This window comes from Pteropus alecto, unplaced genomic scaffold (assembly GCF_000325575.1).
Source record: "Pteropus alecto unplaced genomic scaffold, ASM32557v1 scaffold220, whole genome shotgun sequence".
In the NCBI taxonomy this organism is placed as follows: domain Eukaryota; kingdom Metazoa; phylum Chordata; class Mammalia; order Chiroptera; family Pteropodidae; genus Pteropus; species Pteropus alecto.
Window position 1 is genome coordinate 3,076,087 of NW_006430043.1, and position 16,763 is coordinate 3,092,849.

General features: G+C 37.4%; 1 protein-coding gene across 6 annotated transcripts in view; it reads left to right on the forward strand.

The window, feature by feature from the left end:
• SLC11A2 (solute carrier family 11 member 2) overlaps positions 1-9,391 on the forward strand; it is a 30,094-nt gene extending 20,703 nt beyond the window's left edge. For 4 of the 6 annotated variants that reach the window (XM_015588306.2, XM_015588312.2, XM_006904590.3 and 1 more), the window contains 4 exons: positions 5-78; positions 761-914; positions 2,474-2,527; positions 7,488-9,391. In XM_015588306.2, the coding sequence (XP_015443792.2) occupies positions 5-78; positions 761-914; positions 2,474-2,527; positions 7,488-7,565 (360 nt within the window). In that variant the 3' untranslated portion in view covers positions 7,566-9,391. Of the gene's footprint in view, positions 1-4; positions 79-760; positions 915-2,473; positions 4,704-7,487 lie in introns of those variants that run through there. The other 2 variants (XM_015588305.1, XM_015588313.2) reach the window with 2 other exon arrangements.
• Positions 9,392-16,763: the final 7,372 nt, after the last annotated feature.

Sequence of the window (16,763 nt, forward strand, 5' to 3'; positions counted from 1 at the left end):
CCAGCTTCCCTTTGCTCTCATACCCATCCTCACATTTACAAGCTTGCGGCCAGTAATGAGTGACTTTGCCAATGGAATGTGAGTGTTCTCTAAGTTCCTCAAAGATATGTGGGGGAAGGGTATCTTCAAATAGGCCAGTCAAAAAATGAGTCATATAGGGGTCTGAGAGGTGGTTGCTAGAGCTGCCCCCTCTATCTTTGGCTCAGGAAATGGAGACTGTGAATGTAGTAAAGGAGGGCAAGCACATCTTTCTTTCTGAGGGAGAAACTTCAGCTTTTAGGGCTTTAACTCTTCAGCCACTGAAGTTTCAAGCACCTTCATTCCGTGTTAAATGATCTGAATGGGAAAGGCATAAGCTGATACCATTTATGTACATCTGTAAATGATATGGGGGGTATTTTTCCCCCCACTGAGTAATATTATTTATTTATTTATTTTTATTTAAATGATATGGGAGTATTTGAAATGACTTGTTGCATCTCTAGGGACTCTCATGACTTGTTGCATTTTTAGGGCTTGTTGCATTTCTGGGGACTTAAGTAATAGAGATTATCTGATAGTATTTTTTTCATCTCTTTCTCCTTATCAGCATCAAAGTTTGGCTCATTTAACCAAATCTGGGACATATTTAGAATAATTTTTGAGTTTATTTTGAAATGCTTCTTACCTCTGTCTTGTCTACCCCATAGGACGCAGTGTTCTTTTCTGTTTGTGAACAGGTTGGACTGTTCCATAAGTGACTGTGCTGATTCTTTTGCAGAGGCTGGAGGATTGCAGGCGGGATCTTGGTTCTTATCATCTGTTCCATCAACATGTACTTTGTTGTGATTTATGTCCAAGAATTAGGGCATGTGTTGTTATATGTGGTGGCTGCTGTCGTCAGTGTGGCTTATCTGAGCTTTGTGTTTTACTTGGTAAGTCCAGCTGGGAGCGGGCAGGGGCATAGGTATGAGGATGGCAGGGTGGGGCTGACTAGAATCCAGAAATGAAAGGACCCAAAAGAGCATATATCGATCTATCTCCAGGTTATTGAGATAATTTACATGAAATTTAAAATCAACTATGTTTAAACTATAATATTTTTTGGCTAAATAATATTTTTAACCATAAAATTTGGTTCCTAAAGAGTTATCATTTTTCTATTTCTGTCACTTCTCAGTTTCCATTCTTAATAATTCCTAACGAGAATGTAGGAACTAAAAGAAGAGCAGCAGTATAGAAAGCAGAGAGTGGTACAAGATGGAGTTGGAGAAGTGGGCTGTGCAGTGTGATATTGAAACTTCGGGGTGAGACACAGGTGGCTTCACAGCCCTGCTCAGCTCTGCCACTTAAGTAAACAGCGATATTCTCATATTGAATTATTCTAGAGTTATTAAAAAATGATGGTTGTAAAACCATAGCTTCAAAGAAAAGGAATGCAGGATTATGTATACCCAGATAATCAAAAGATTTTCCAAAGTCTAGAGTAAATTATGTAAAAATTATAATAGTCATTGAATTAGGATGGTGGGATTATGGATACATTCTTTTCTCTATTTTCCAAATCTTTTGTAACATATATTAATGAAAAATGGCTATAGCAACAACAACAAATCTGCCTCCCTGTTCTGTACAGGTTTCTCTGAAAAACACAGGAGTTGAGGTTTAGGGACAGCAGAATTTGTACCCTTCTGCTGCAGAGAATAGTTAAGGACAGAGGTGGGAAACCCACTGCTAATTTTATAACACACATCTAGTCCCCATGCTAGTGTCTGCCACCAGTAGCTACTCGATTGAGAAAAATTACTTTAGTGAATATTGAAAACTACGTCCTGGATTGATACATCCCTTTTCTTTCTCAGTAAACCTTGGGCATACTAACATTATGCTGACCCTATTATCTAGGAACTTTCTCTAAGGAAACCCAACTAACTGAATATATCCTTGATAGGAATTGTTTTAAAAATTCACTGTAGAAGTTAAGGGAATCCTTCCATCATTCAAATTGGTTATGAACATGCCTAGTGATCCTCAGCCTGAGATTATTGAGATTGTTGAAGATCCATTTTTAAGGCTGAGGGCTGATTCTAGAGTGGGTTACTGCTCTTTAGCTCTAAAGCATGTACTTCCTAGAGCAGCTCAGGAAACTTTGTGTTAGTCTGTCAGTCATTCCCCTTATCATGAGCAATGGGGCAGGACTGAAGAAAAGTGGTCTTCAAGGAACTCCCAGTTCGATAACAAACTACAGACGCAACGCAGGGGGAACTTAGTATTGAAGAACTTTGCTGAGGAAGGCAGGTTTCAGGATATTTGGAAGGGGTTGTGGAGTGGGGAGAATGACTTGTGCAATCTTGGTGATAATGATAGAAGAAAGGCAAAGCTGGATATTCGAGGAAGAGAGGTTTGCATCTGAACAGTATAATGTGAGCAGTCATGGTCAGTAAGAGGGCTCTTCAGAGAGGTTGATGAATGATGAACATATTTTATCTTCCAGATTTGGCAATGTTTGATTGCATTGGGCTTGTCTTTCCTGGATTGTGGGCACACGGTAAGCATCTCTAAAGTCCTGACTGAAGAAGCCACCAGTGACTATATTAAGTAAACACTGGATCAGTCTGTCTGATCCAGGTAGCCATCAGAGCCAGTGTGTTTCTATGGTTTACTGTGTGAACATAGCCAAAAGTATGTGCTGTTGCACAGACTGTATTTAGGACTCAGCTATTTGTTGGGAAAGACTTTGTTTCACATGTTTGAAAGATGAAATTTTTTTCTTCCTGACCTCCTAACCTGGGAACTGGATTAAGTGTAAGACCTTTGAAAAGATGAGGGTTTGCTGCTATCATTCCAACACTAAATCCTTTAGGAGCTGTCCAAGGGCCAGCTTGTTTTATCTTTTTGAGAGAGAGAGATCTCTATTCATAGTCTTAACCAGGCTATACATTAAAAAAACTTACTTGGAAAATGCAATAAAATTTTCGTAATAAAAGGACAGAATGGGTATACAAGTTTGTCTGTTAAAAGATCATGGATTTTAAAGGCTGATATACTTTTCTTATGCACACCCTTTCAGTTATTTTAATTATTAAAAAAATCTCAACTAGAATAGAATGGTTTCATCCATATTAAATATAGAATTATGAGACATCTACCTCTCTCCAGTTTTTTAAAACTTATTCAAATTCTACTTTGAATTTCTCAGTGGAAGTTAAGAAGGGAGAGAAAGCATAAAGAAAGTAATAAAGGAACAAATAGCAAAATTCACCTGTAGGTGGTGGTTACTAATTACTTCAAAAATCACTTTAGAAGATTTTCCTCAGAGATCGAAAGCTTATCAGGATTTTCTTGGGAGTTCTGATTTAAATTTCATGTTAATACACAGAGCTTTTCTGATATTTACTCTCGAGCACATAGTTGTAAAACCTTCATCTTCCTCCTCCAGGAGGGTGATGATAGAAAAAGATGGTAGCATTTATAAACTGAGGTTCTCATGAGACTTTGGGGTGAGGATAAAAGACTTGAAAGGAGAAGAAGAGCCATCTGTTATATTCCTAAGAGCCACCTCCTACCAGAATCATCATGTTTTTCTGACATATGCCCAAGATGACTTGCAAAGCAGTCTCGAGCTGTGGACCAACTGATGCAAAGCTCTCTCAGAAAGTCAATAGGTATCAGTCTCTGGTTGCAAAGTTCTCTCAAGATTGCACTGGGCTACCTCTCTTCAGCCATCCCCTCAGAGGGAAAACCTTTGAGACCAGATGGTGGAGCTCTGGAGTCTGAGGAAATGGGTCCCTTCATCATGAAGCTGCTGCTCTTCAGCCACTTGTGACATTTTTACACGTGGAACCCGAGACTGTGTGATTATCTCAAATCAAATCATATTTGTCTGGCGGAGATAATCAAGTCTCTTATAGCTGTTGACTTGATAAGAACAGGAATGGGAATGGCATTGAAGGACTTCTCATTTTGGGGGCTTGCTTTCTGGAATCCTCCTGGTGGATTGATGCTCTCTGTTCATCTAAGCGCCTAAAGGCATTATTGCTGATACTTTGCATAGTCAAATATGCAGGCTGGATGGATTGTCTTTTGTAAGGCATTAAGGGTAAACTTCTGTTTCACTGACCATATCTTTATGTTAGCCCCTCAAGTAACATAGCACAGGATCATGAAAGACACATTTCCCTAACCATTCCTCCTCATATCTGTCCCATTTCCCCACCATCATTCCCCTGTGAAGATATTGGGGATTGACATCTTAAGTTGCAGTAGGTCTGGCTACCATAGGTGAAGGCCAAAGACCAAAAAATTCTTTGTAAAGACAGTATAGTAACATTTACCTTTGTGCTGAGTCTGAGTGGACCCAGTCAGTTTCAGATCCACAAATATTTAGAAGCCCCGGTAAAAACTGGTTTTTTTTTTTTTTTAAGTTATATTTATGACTAACAACAATGGAAAATTTCTTCCCAGCTAAATAACATTTTATAATACTGTGTGTGTAGTATTTCACAGTCTTAAACACTCCCTTAGTGTATTCCATTTGATCCTCTCAGATAGTGTACTTCAGCCAGTATTCTAGATGCAATAAACAATATCTAGAACTTCAAAGTTTTCAAGTGCCAGCATGTGCATTATGTTTTGGCAGTGTCTTTGTGTGGAATGTTTAAGGATATACAGTTGTACTTTATGTAAATTAATCCTTGTTCTCCATAAATATAACACGAAATCGTTGTGCTGTTCCAGCATCCAGAGAATTAACAGCAATGGGGAAGGGCTGCACTTTGGCTCCTGTGAGGCCCTGCTAGGGGTTTTAGGAGTGGTTACAACTGAACTTTTAGTGACCATTTAACACTATGTAAACTTGGTTTATAATTAAAAACATTTGTTTTTTTCTAATTTGGTTTCCTGGGTATTTTTTTTTTTTACCTTGAAAATACTTCATTAATGGGGGGAGGTGGGGTCTCAACAACTTTGAAATACTGAAACATCACCTACCACCTGGAATGACGTATTAAAGACACACTGTTAATACTCCCTCCCTCTTTAGAAGGGATGGAAAAAGATTTAGTCCTTAGAAGACTTGATGAATTGCAGACACCTGACACTAATTTCCATTTTCCCACTTAGAGTTTTGCTATTGCTAAAGGTCACATCATTGTTATGTTTAAACTTGAAAAAAAAAGGAACATTTGAAATGAGAAATCAGAATTGTTTAGCTAAAAATAAATGGACGTTTTGGCAGACCTTTTATAAATAGATATTGGCACCATTTAATGAAGACAAAGTTCAGGCACAGCGAACTACTAACCCTGTCACCGGTATGTGACAAGGAAATCGAAGTCAGCATTTCATTTGTCCCAAGAGTGTCACTAGAACTTCATTATTTCTTTCTCTGTTGCAAGCTTTCCTTGTTACAGGAGCCGAATACCTAAATAACACTGTAGAAGTAATCTGGGAATTTTGTTCTGCTTGCTGTCCACCCTCATTTAGCTCTCCATTTCTAATTTGGGTTTATTTTTAGAACTAAAATAAAATGCATAACAATGAAGGTCCGGATGTGAGACTTTACCCTTTAGCTCTGCCCTCTGGAATGTTTCTGCTTTTTCATTGCTTAGGACCAATGAATCTAAATGTGTCAGGTTTTCTTGATACCTTAGTTTATGAATGTTTAAAACAGCTGACACAGCTACGTGTAGTCCTGGTCTGAGCACTCATGATCTTGCTTAATTCTTCTAACAAGAAGATCAACCTCTGTATAGATGAGGCAACTGAAGAGCCAAAAAATAAAATCCCAAAATTTTACATAGCTAATGGGCAATTGGCATTTGAGCTTGAATAGCTTAACTCCAGGGCCCACATTATCGTTACCGAACTGTTCTATATAATACATAGTACACCTTCCATGCAAATTTAAGACATCAAACTTTGGTGTTTAGCAGCACCAGAAACATCAACACATCAAAGCATTTGATAGATACTCAAATTAGTGCTAGAATATGTTTTAGCTCAGAAGTTGCCCTCTGGTGGACTAATCTTGTTTGGCCTGTGCTAAATTAAAAAAAAGAAGTGCTTTTTGGCAGGCATAGAAAATGGGCGGGGCCTTCTGTGATCCTACCTCTGCAATAGCTAAGAACTAATAGTAAGTTTACTCATTTGCATTACCTCTCTGTCCTTCCCATTTCTGAATGTCTCAGCAATATAATAAACTTCCAGTGAAGGAGTTCTATTAAGTCACTTAAGTGATATACTCTGGGTGTCGTAAGACTCATAATGCAACCCTTGCTTACTACACAATGAGGAAAGCCACCTTAATTTACTTGAGAAAAGCCTGCAATGAATTGTTCAGTGTATCTGACAATTGCTCTTGGTTACTAAAACCTGAGATGTAAAACCCTAAAGTGGATAAGCAAGCTGAAGTCTAAAGAGCTGTTTTTCTGCACTAAGGCCAGTGTGACTCAGTAATTTCCTATCCCATTACTTGAGATTAGTTTTATCTTGGACTTCATTTGGACTCATCTTAAGCCTGTGATATATACAGGGCAATTTGTAATGTGTTAAAAGAGATTATATCTATTGAACACTAACATCAGATAGCATATTAATGTACTTGGAATTTGCAAAGGTAGCATTTATTCCCATTTTACAAATAAGTAGGATAAGGCTGAAAAGGACACACGACTTGCTCAAGGTCATAGGAAATGGCAGAATTGGAGCTTGAATCCAACTCTAGTGCCTTTTCCATTATACTATAATAGGAATATTTTCTTCCTGTGGATTTATAGTCCGCATTCTACATTCACTCGTAGGCTGTTGATGCCAAGGAGCAATAACATTTCTAAAGCCCTAGGTAATAACAGTAGGGCTAAAACGAGATTCAGTGATTGTCCCACGGCCTATGCAGAGAAGAGAAAAAATTAAATATGCAGCTTCACAGATCCCAACACAAACCATCTGGATTCAGGTCTCCAGGAGTAGAATCTGCAATGTGTTTTAAAAGCAACCAAAATGGTTCCGATTCAGCCTGACAAACATGTGGGACCCATAGGTTATCTCCCTCTTTCTTCGCACATGCCACTTTATTTTCACTAATTTATTTTTTAATGAAAGACTGCTTATGTGCAAAAGGGCAATGGGGCTCAGGATTTAGACCATTTAAAATTTGATTTCTAACATACCACAGTACTAAAATACAAAAGCTCTCAGTGCCTTTACCCTTAATATCCTGATCAGAAGCACCCATCCTGAGGCAGTGTATCACAAGAATAGTCGAAGTGCAAACAGTGCTGAAGGCATTTGGACTATCTCAGTCCTTAACCATTTCATCTCCTAGCTATTATTTTTATATATCATTAACTATGTACCTGTAAGTCACTTTTTTTCTGAAATAAAAATCAGTGTAGCAGTACTAAAACATAGGCCTATATTGATAAGCTCTTTATAGGTACTTAAGTACCAATTTCAAAATTTAAATATTTGCAAGTCAGTCTAATCCTTTTCCATCTTTTTGTCCTTAGTATCATCTGGGATTGACAGCTCAGCCTGAACTCTACCTTCTGAACACCGTGGATGCTGACTCACTTGTGTCTAGATGACTGACAGCCTGAGAGACTGTATAAGCATCACTTTCTCTTAGTCCTTTTGTGCCAAGTGTATTGTTAACATATCTCTGTTAGTTCAGAGGTGAGTTTTGTTCAAATGTTTTGAGCAAAAGGCAAAGATTTCCTCATGGGAAGGGTGTTAAAAGCTGACAGCTGTTAAGTGTAGGTCAGAGACCCACCCACCTCACAACATTCCTACAACAGCCAGAGTTAATAGATTGGCCTTTGATGGCCACACACCCCTATGGGCTTGTGTCTTCTGGAATTTAAAAAGATATATGTGTATATATTTATGTAAACCCGAACATGTCAGTTTGGGTAGAGTTTTAAGGTTATAAAAATTGGTAGAGCTTTTGTATTTTTTTAAAACAGATAAATCAGATACTTGTTTTTTCTGGATAATAAGTGAGAAAGGAAAAGGAGCAATGCTGTTTTTTAGAATGAACTGGTCAAATTGACTTGCCTTTTACAATGGTGCTTGACTATGGCCAGTTAAATTTCATTTTGATTTGAATCAATCAGACCCTTAGTAACTACTGATACTAGCACATCTTTTTTAAAGAAAACATTTCTTATATTCGGCAATCATTTAATCTTAGATACCGGCATGCTTTATTATTGTCTTTCTTGTCGATTTTCTTGAAATTTTTTCAGAGCTATGTTGGTATTTTCCAAAGAGCTTAGTACCTAGTAACAAGATCCAGAAACCATACGTTAACCAATGATTAGATTTTCATACTGCCTTGTAACTCAGCCCATTCTAGCATCCAAGATTTAGGTTTAAGAAGAAACTTCTAACATTTAACTTTAGAAGTCCCAATGGAAGATAATGGAGGTTAGTTTTCTTTATAATATTTGTATAGTCCCACCATGTCTTTCCTTCCCACTTTACCCATTAACAGTCCAACACCATTTCTAGGTCCAAAGCTTATTTCCAAGAGTGGCTTATATTTCTGATGTTGAATCTCCTGTGGAATGCTAAGCATTTTATTTTAAGACATTTATATCAAATAGTAGTATGAAATTAGAACAAGACTGGGACTTGGAAGATTAGCCCACATGACACAAATGGCCTGCTTATATGTGGGTTATGGATTTTTTGACTTCTCTTCCTAACCAAGATTGTTTTCCCTTAAAATTTTTATAATAAAATTTTAATATTTAAAAATGGAAAGTTTTTGCATAATTATCTGATTGGAAAGGCAGAAGACTTTCAACACAGGGCTCACATTCCTGCATGGAAGTGCAGTTGGCTGGAACTGAATGGCAGCTATACATTTTTAATAGAATATACTCCAGAGCGGCATACATACACCCCTTCACTTATTTCCTTCCAGCCCCAAAGGCATTAAGTTTGCAAACCCTGCAGCTTTTGTGTGACTTTGAACATCATTTTCCTCCCTCAGCATAAAAGTTAAAAATCTGACCTCTCTGCCTTATTTTAAAACTTAGTACTTTTCAATAAGACCTAAAAAAAAGACAATCCAGACATTGCCTACTTCATTTATAATGACTTGGTTGTCTAAGAGACAGGGATTTTTCTAGGTAGGTACATTAAAATTCTGATAGAGCAGCAGCCTTAGAACCCAGGTTAGAGTCCTTCTGATCTTAAAAATGAAACTGAATTAATGTCAGCAGCTTTCACTTGAAAAAGACTTTTTGAGTTTCAGTGTTTCTCGGTTTCTTTATATACAGACAGCAACTCCAGATGAATAAATTTGTTGGATTTTCTTTTCTCCCTGGACAATTTCATTTCTAAGTAATTCATTCCCCGAGAATGTTTGGGAAAAGAAAAAAAAAAGGCAAAAAAAAAAAAAAAATCCTGTTTTGCAACTCAAAAAAGATGAGGTGTTAAACAGAGATTGTGTACTTGGGGGCTTTCTGTAACTCCTCTTCAATCTTTAACTGTATGTTATTAGGAAGAGACTAGAGTTTACAAAAAGTTATAAATATACTCCGCAGGTTATATAACTCATGTAATCAGAAGATTTGATAAATGCTGAAACCAGTACAAGAGATCAATGTCTCAAGAGTGAGTCTTGGGTAAACTTTTTTGCTAAGTTAACAACATTTAATCATTCTCTAGTTTATGATTTAAAAAATCTGGATTTCTATGTTATGCGCTTATATAGATGTTAATAAATTCAATTTAAAGAGTATTCTAGATGCATAAACTCATTCAGTTTTTGGGGTTTAACACTATGCAGTCACTTTGTAAAAGGATACTCTGACATTGTATAGTCAGAATGTCAGAAAAATGCAATTAAATAATTTTAGTAAGCAGCTGCTGCTACATCACCGTGTGTCACCTAATATAAAAGGTAGTCAGAATACATCCAGGCACATGAAATAGTTTAACTAGCAAGTGAAGCTTTAGGGGTTATAGGTGCCATTGCCTTCTCAATTTTAAACATGATATTATGCCACCAGAGCTTTGTCTCAGAAGTATTGTGCCCATTCAGGTGGAGTTTCAAGGAATCCTCTGGGCAGAGCGACCTCTGTTATACAGTTCGATTAAGTCTCAGCTATAATGGCGCTAAGTCCGCACACTGGAAGGGGGAAGGACTCAACAGAGGAACAATGGATACTGCCAGCACTTCTGCCAGGGAGAGAACCTCGCCTCCTGCCCTCACTCTGACAACTCAGTGTCCTCTTGTAAGTCCCAGTGCACAACCCCCTCTACCCCGTGCAGTCGACCCAGCGTGTTGGTGCTCAGAGCACGCAGGTCCGTCATCGTGAAATTCTGCTCACAGACACGGCCCCTTTCATTGGTATCTGCAGCTGCCGGCTGCTGCTACTGTAGCCTCTGCCCCACTCAGCTGCTTGAACCAGGCAGCCTCCTGTCTTTGCCCGCTCCTACCTTCTATAGTTGCAGGTTGATTAGTTATCTCCCTAGTTGTAGTGCCATCTGTTCACTAGATTCCAGGCAACTTTCCTTGCTGTTCGTTCCATGTTTCTGTCACAACTTTGATTTGTTCATAAGAGGGACGAACAGAGCCTCTACCTACACCATTTTTTCCCATTCTCGTGAACTTGATCTTTTTGACTTGCCTTGAGCCCTGGAAGCATGAAGATTGGCACTCCTTCCGTAGATGTCCCACGTCCAACAGAGAGAAAGGCAAACATGGCCCTAGACCCTGCCTGGCTCTTGATAACATTATCAGAGCCCTGCTCAAGCTCTACCTGAGGCTTTCTGTCTCTATGCTTTTCACTAATTTGAGTAAAGTCCTTTATCTGCTTAAGATTTTTTGGATTGGGAGTTCTGTTACTTGTAATCAAAGAAATCTTAACCAACACAGGACCTAAAAGACATTGGACGTGTTTTTGCCTTTTTTCTGCAGAGGCTTAAGTCACTTCCTCGGGCTCTTGGAATGATTATAAATGTTTTATGGGCCTGAGGAGGAAAGCAGTGAGAAGGTAATATGGCAGTTATGGTCAAAACAGGTTTTGTGGTTTGGGGAATCAGGGCTTCTAAGACTTGCTCTGTGACTTGTGGAATGTAAGAAACTTCATTTATTTCTCTACATGTCAGTGTTGTCTATAGCAAGTGAGGAAAATATTTGCCATACCACATAGGTCAGATGATATTGATAAGATTGTGTCTAATACTTTGTACTTTGCTATTATTTACCTGCCAGTATAAATTTAATATTTTACCATGTCAACCTGTGGCTTTTGATATTTCTCAATCACTAGAAAGACCTGACCAATAGGTAGGTAGATTAGGGAGGTTCTACTTTGGGAAGACTGTAGAGGGAGGAGATTCATGTTCCATAGCTAGGGGGCCTTACATGAGTGTCGTAATCTCAGTGTTGTAACTAGCTGTTTTCATGATCCAGAGAGGTGGAATAGCAAGTGTCCTTTCTTTCTGATCTATTGATTTAGCAAATGAGATCTTTGGACTTGAACTTTTCAAAACTCTTTCGGATCCTTCCAAAATTGCTTTTTCTAAACTCTGTTAGCTGTTTTTATAGTTACCTGGCTGTAGAAAGACAAATCTGTATGTTCAAATCGCTTAACTTTCCACGATGAAAGAAAGCCCTCCCCGAGGTATTAAGAAAAATGAAACCAAGCCAGCAAGTATATATACTATTTATTTTACTTCTGTTTCTAAAATATATGTGAATTTATTGATCGCTTTGTTATTTAAAGTAGTCCCTTTACAAAATCATCTCAGAAAATATACTAAATTTATTAAATACATTCAAACTACTGCTGAAAAATCCTATTCTCACACCCTCTGACCAACACGGCACTTGTTTTCAAAGCACTTGTGCGGATTTACAAAGATTTCCATGGTTGCGAGGAAAAAGGGATTTATCTTGGGACAAGCAGGAGTGGGAATTTGAGCAGGATAATCCAAAAAATAATTGTCCACTTCTTTACAGACTCACAGATTGCCTGGCTTTTAAAGGCTCTTACAAAATGCACCAAATTATATAAGGTTTTCCTAATTACAGTGGGCTTTCTCCTTGCCTGCAATTTATTGCATTCAGCAAAGTGTATGCTAGATAAAAAAGAAAATGAACCTAAGAACCTTACTTGGCTCAGAGAGTTCTGTAGATGTAAGGGTCAAGTATAATCTTCATTTTAAGAATCGAAGACTGGAATACAGAAAAACAAACTTTGGTGGAATACTGGAATAAAAGGCGTGACAAAGGCAGCAGAACTAGGTGTGGCATCCTGGTACGTGAATTTTGAAAGCCAGTGACATTAAGAGCAAAGAGATTCAGATTTCCTTTTTAAAAAATCTCTGCTTATTAGATTTGGATTTTCAGCTAGTTCATATTTCTTTATTCAGTTTGTGGATTACTAAGATCTTTTTCCTTCTCCCTTTTCAAAGTCTTCTTTTGAGTGATATAACTTTTACACCAAGCTCTCAGAGGGCGTGGAGTTCAAATTTGTTGGGTAAGAATTTAAAGAAGACAGTTGGAAACTGTCACTGTTCCCTTTTAACCTTTTTCCCATTTAGAAGAAAAAAGTGCAGCTCACTGCCAGCGTTAAGTTAATTTTACATAAATACGCTCTTTGAGACTGAAGCAAATCTGACCGATTTACAATGTGAACATAAAATATAGAAACTTCTTAGAGTTATTTTTAAAAAGAACTCATCTTTAGTCCTAATGTAACAAGTGTGTACATAAATCGGAGTCATCGCATAGATCTTCGGCTAATAGCCATTTGAGAATAATGTTAACATCATGCGTAGGAATGCTACGTTTTCTAGCATTTGACATTTCCAGCGATCGAAAATTACTATATTTTGTAATTGGAAATACCACTACTGAAAACAGAATGCTATAAATAGAATGATGTCATTTGTTTCCAAAGATTATCGATATGCCAGAGCGATACAAAAATAATAATAAAAACGAGATATTTCATGGCAAACTTTGGGGGTGAGGTTAGGACTGCAGTCTGCGAGTTATCTTGGGGTAAACGCTGCAGCCACAGTTGCCGCCGGCAAGTATTCTTGGGGCAAATGGGAAATAAGTTAAAGGAGAGTTCAAAGCCGTTTTGTTTTGTTTTTGATTCTTTGGGAGACAATAGAAAATAGCTAAATAGCGTAGAACCTAAACTTTTAGGAGTGAAATTCAACTTTACCTAATAAATGATTTCTCCTCTCTCAATTAGTATTTTAAGTGTAAAAGCTCAAATGATGTGAGCCATTCATTCAGCTCTCTACTCCCCTCTCATGCTATTTCAGAGCACATCCATAAATGTGAGGGCGTATCACCTCAAACATCACTGGGGCATGTAAGTGCTGCAGCTTCAGCTTAGAGAAGCTGGCCCGCTCCAGGGTCTTCCAGCTCTCGTTGGTCAGGTCGCACCCATCAAATAGAAGGTACCAAACAGGATGCAGGACCTGTTGCCAGAAGTAAGTCCAGGTTGAATGCTCAGCTGCTACATGCTCCATGAAATAAAAAGCTCCTCCCTGAGAAAGAGACAAACACATACATTTCAAAGATTTTTTGGGGAAATCAGATTTATAAGATTATTTGAAGCTTCAGATTTCAGCGGCCCCAGAGGCCAACTTCATGAGAAGACATGGATAAGTTAAAACTTACTAAGACATTATTTTGGTCAATAGTTTCATTTTCTGTCAAATTTTATACAGAGCTGTCAATCTAAAGCAATTTTTTTTTTTAACAAAGCCATTATTAACACTTCTGTTTTCTGATCGTATAAACAATACATAACAATAGTTAAAACTTAAAGCAGTCACTGCTGTATCCTTGATGCCTATCACATATTAACTCGCTTAATCCTCACAATAATCTCATTTGGTATCATCCCTATTTTTACAGATGGGAGAACTGAGAAAATAAGCACATAGAAAATAACCAACTTGCCTAAGTTTACACAGCCTGTAAATGTCAGAATCAGTTTTTGAACCTCAATGGTTAGGCACCAGAGGCTGGCAATACGGCCTTACCAATATGTTTATTTTAGAAAATTTATAAAATGAACAGTTTGGAAAGAAAAACATCCACCATTCCATTACCTTTTGATAACTATTGTTAAGGCTTTGTGTGTACTTTAGGTGAATATGTATTTTTTCCTTAACACTAGGATTGGAATATACATCGTTTTGTAACCTGCTTGATTTTATTTATGTACCTGAATATTGTTCTAAAATACAATTTTAGAACCACTGACGGTATCATCTCTGATTTCACTGTTCTGATTTAGGTTATTTCTAATTATTCACTATTATAATACTGTTATAGTGAATATCCTTATCCATAAATCTATGCAACCATCTCTAATTCTTTCCAAATAAATTAAAAACAAAAAAAGTGGAATCGCTGAGTCAACAGTCTGTGCCTTTTTAAAGCTGTTGGTACAGGTTATAAAATTGCCCTTTGGAAAAGTAAATTGACATTCATACTGGCAATGGATGTGAGTGCCCATTTCCAATAAACTCTCATCAGTACTTTTTTCTCCCCTGTATTTTTGTCAATTTGATGGGTAAATGGTATTTCATTTTCAATAATATGCATATCTTTAATATTCTTAATAGATATAACATCTTTTACTAAACCTTATTGGTTATTTAGATTTTGTCTTTTGCGATTTATCAGTTTTTTAATAGAGTGTTGGTTTTTTTCTTACTGATTAGTGAGAACTTTTAGTATAATGAGACTATGTATACTACCAACGTTTCCCCCGGTTTGTTGCTAGCCTTTTAATTACATTTTTAAAAACTTCTTCTTTTAAAAATATTTTAATTCATCTGAAAATTGTTCTCAGACTCTGCTTTGAAAGCAGAGTATGGGAGAGTGTGAATCCACACCAAGCACTGCCTGAGACCAAATAACCATGTCTTATACTTTTGTAGCATTGTCACAAGGGTGTAAATGATATGATTAATTAAAATACTGAATCATCTTAAAAACATTACTCGATTCATGGTAACATTTTGTCAGTAGGTATTTTGTTCAATCAGTGGATGCTATGTGTAAATTACTGTCACGTGGGAATTCGCAACTGCTGCTTTCATCAAGGACAGTCCTATAAGTATAGGTAAAGTATAGATACAATAGAGGCTACAAATTATTAAGGGGTCTTTAGAAGTTTTCTACCTATGTCTGAGATAAGTAGGGGAGAAAGGGACCCGACAGTCCCCCCCGAAACCCGTGGTGACTGCCTCGTTCTTCTTAGCCTCTTCTAGTACCCTAATCTTGGCTATCCCAGGCAGAGAGCTGGGAGATGGAGTTCTCCCAGATTCTGTGGGTAAGTGTAAGACTTGTGTTTACTAATGAAAAACTTGAGATTTCTTGATTAAAAAAAGGAAAAAAGAAGGAGAATTTCTGTAGAATAGGACAGGAGAGAAAGGAGGAGACCCAGATCTGGGAGGTCAGTATCGCCCCCTGGATAACACAGGTGACTGTCGAGTGGACAGCTGGACATGCACGTTTGGGGTTAGAAGAGAGATCTGAGCTAGATATTTAGCTTTGGAAACCGCCTGTGTATGCGTGGTAATTAAAAACTTTGGGTGCCGCGTCCTCTTTCTACCCTACTGCGTGACAAGGTCCGGAGATGGGGACAGAGGCTTCAAGGAATGCATCGTCAAGAACGAGGACGTGGCATATGTTTAGGGATAATTGGTTTCTTAGAAACGATCCTATTAATAGGGGGAATTTGGGTAGCACAAATTCTAGTAAGTGTAAACGCTATACAAATGGATTTCCTCAAAATTGGCTCTGAGGAAAACATAGTAAATTCCCCGCGTATGGAATCAGCTCTAGTCACCCTGACATGTCCAGAATGCGTAAACCCTTTATTTGAACAATTATTAAGAGAAATTCCTTTTGACGTGCCTCTTAAAGATGTTATGAATAAATTACAACAAGCTAAATTACTAGAATCAGCTTATACTCCTGTTCCCACGCAGTTAGTAGAAAAATTAGTAAAGGATAAGAAATTTACTCATAAGCCTGTGCCTACTATGGAAGGGCCTCCTTTTGTGGCCTAGTGGATAAATAGAAAACTCTGGTATCCACCTAGGGGGGCTAATAGTATGAAAAGATTACCTGATCTTCCTTTGCCTTATACAGGAGCTTATAATAAAGATAGTATACATATAGTGAATAAAGATAGAATTCATGTGCCTTATAGTAGTTTAAGTTTCATAGAAAGGCTAGCTAGGTCAAGATCTCCTTGGTGCTTAAAAAACAAAGGAACAGAAACTTAGCTTATGAAAGCAGCTTTGTAAAACTGATTTTTATAAATATTTTCCTCATTACTGCACCAAGGAAACTTTTGAACAGCTATGAGAAAGGTTCAGCTTGAACTTTAGATATAGCATAAATCAAATAGCATTTAAAAGATTTCTTCAGGCAGAAAGAAGAACAATGTCTGCCCACAAGCCAATGCTTGCTATTATGAATACATCTATCTATCACCTTTACTTAAATCAAACTGTATCTTAAGTAATAGATATAAGAATTAAAAGTTTAGATTGTTCCATCAGGTAGTTCTGTTCTAATGATTGAGAGAAAAATGTACTAGTTAATCATGAACATTAATAATAATATACTCTATAAGATTTTCTACTTCGCCTAACCACAGAAATTTAACTCCCTGCTACCTTAACAACAAAGTATAATCAAATGCCAAAATAAAAAGTATAAAAGTTGTACTCAAATCACAATAAAACAGAACAGTGTCACACCGCCTCTGAGTTGT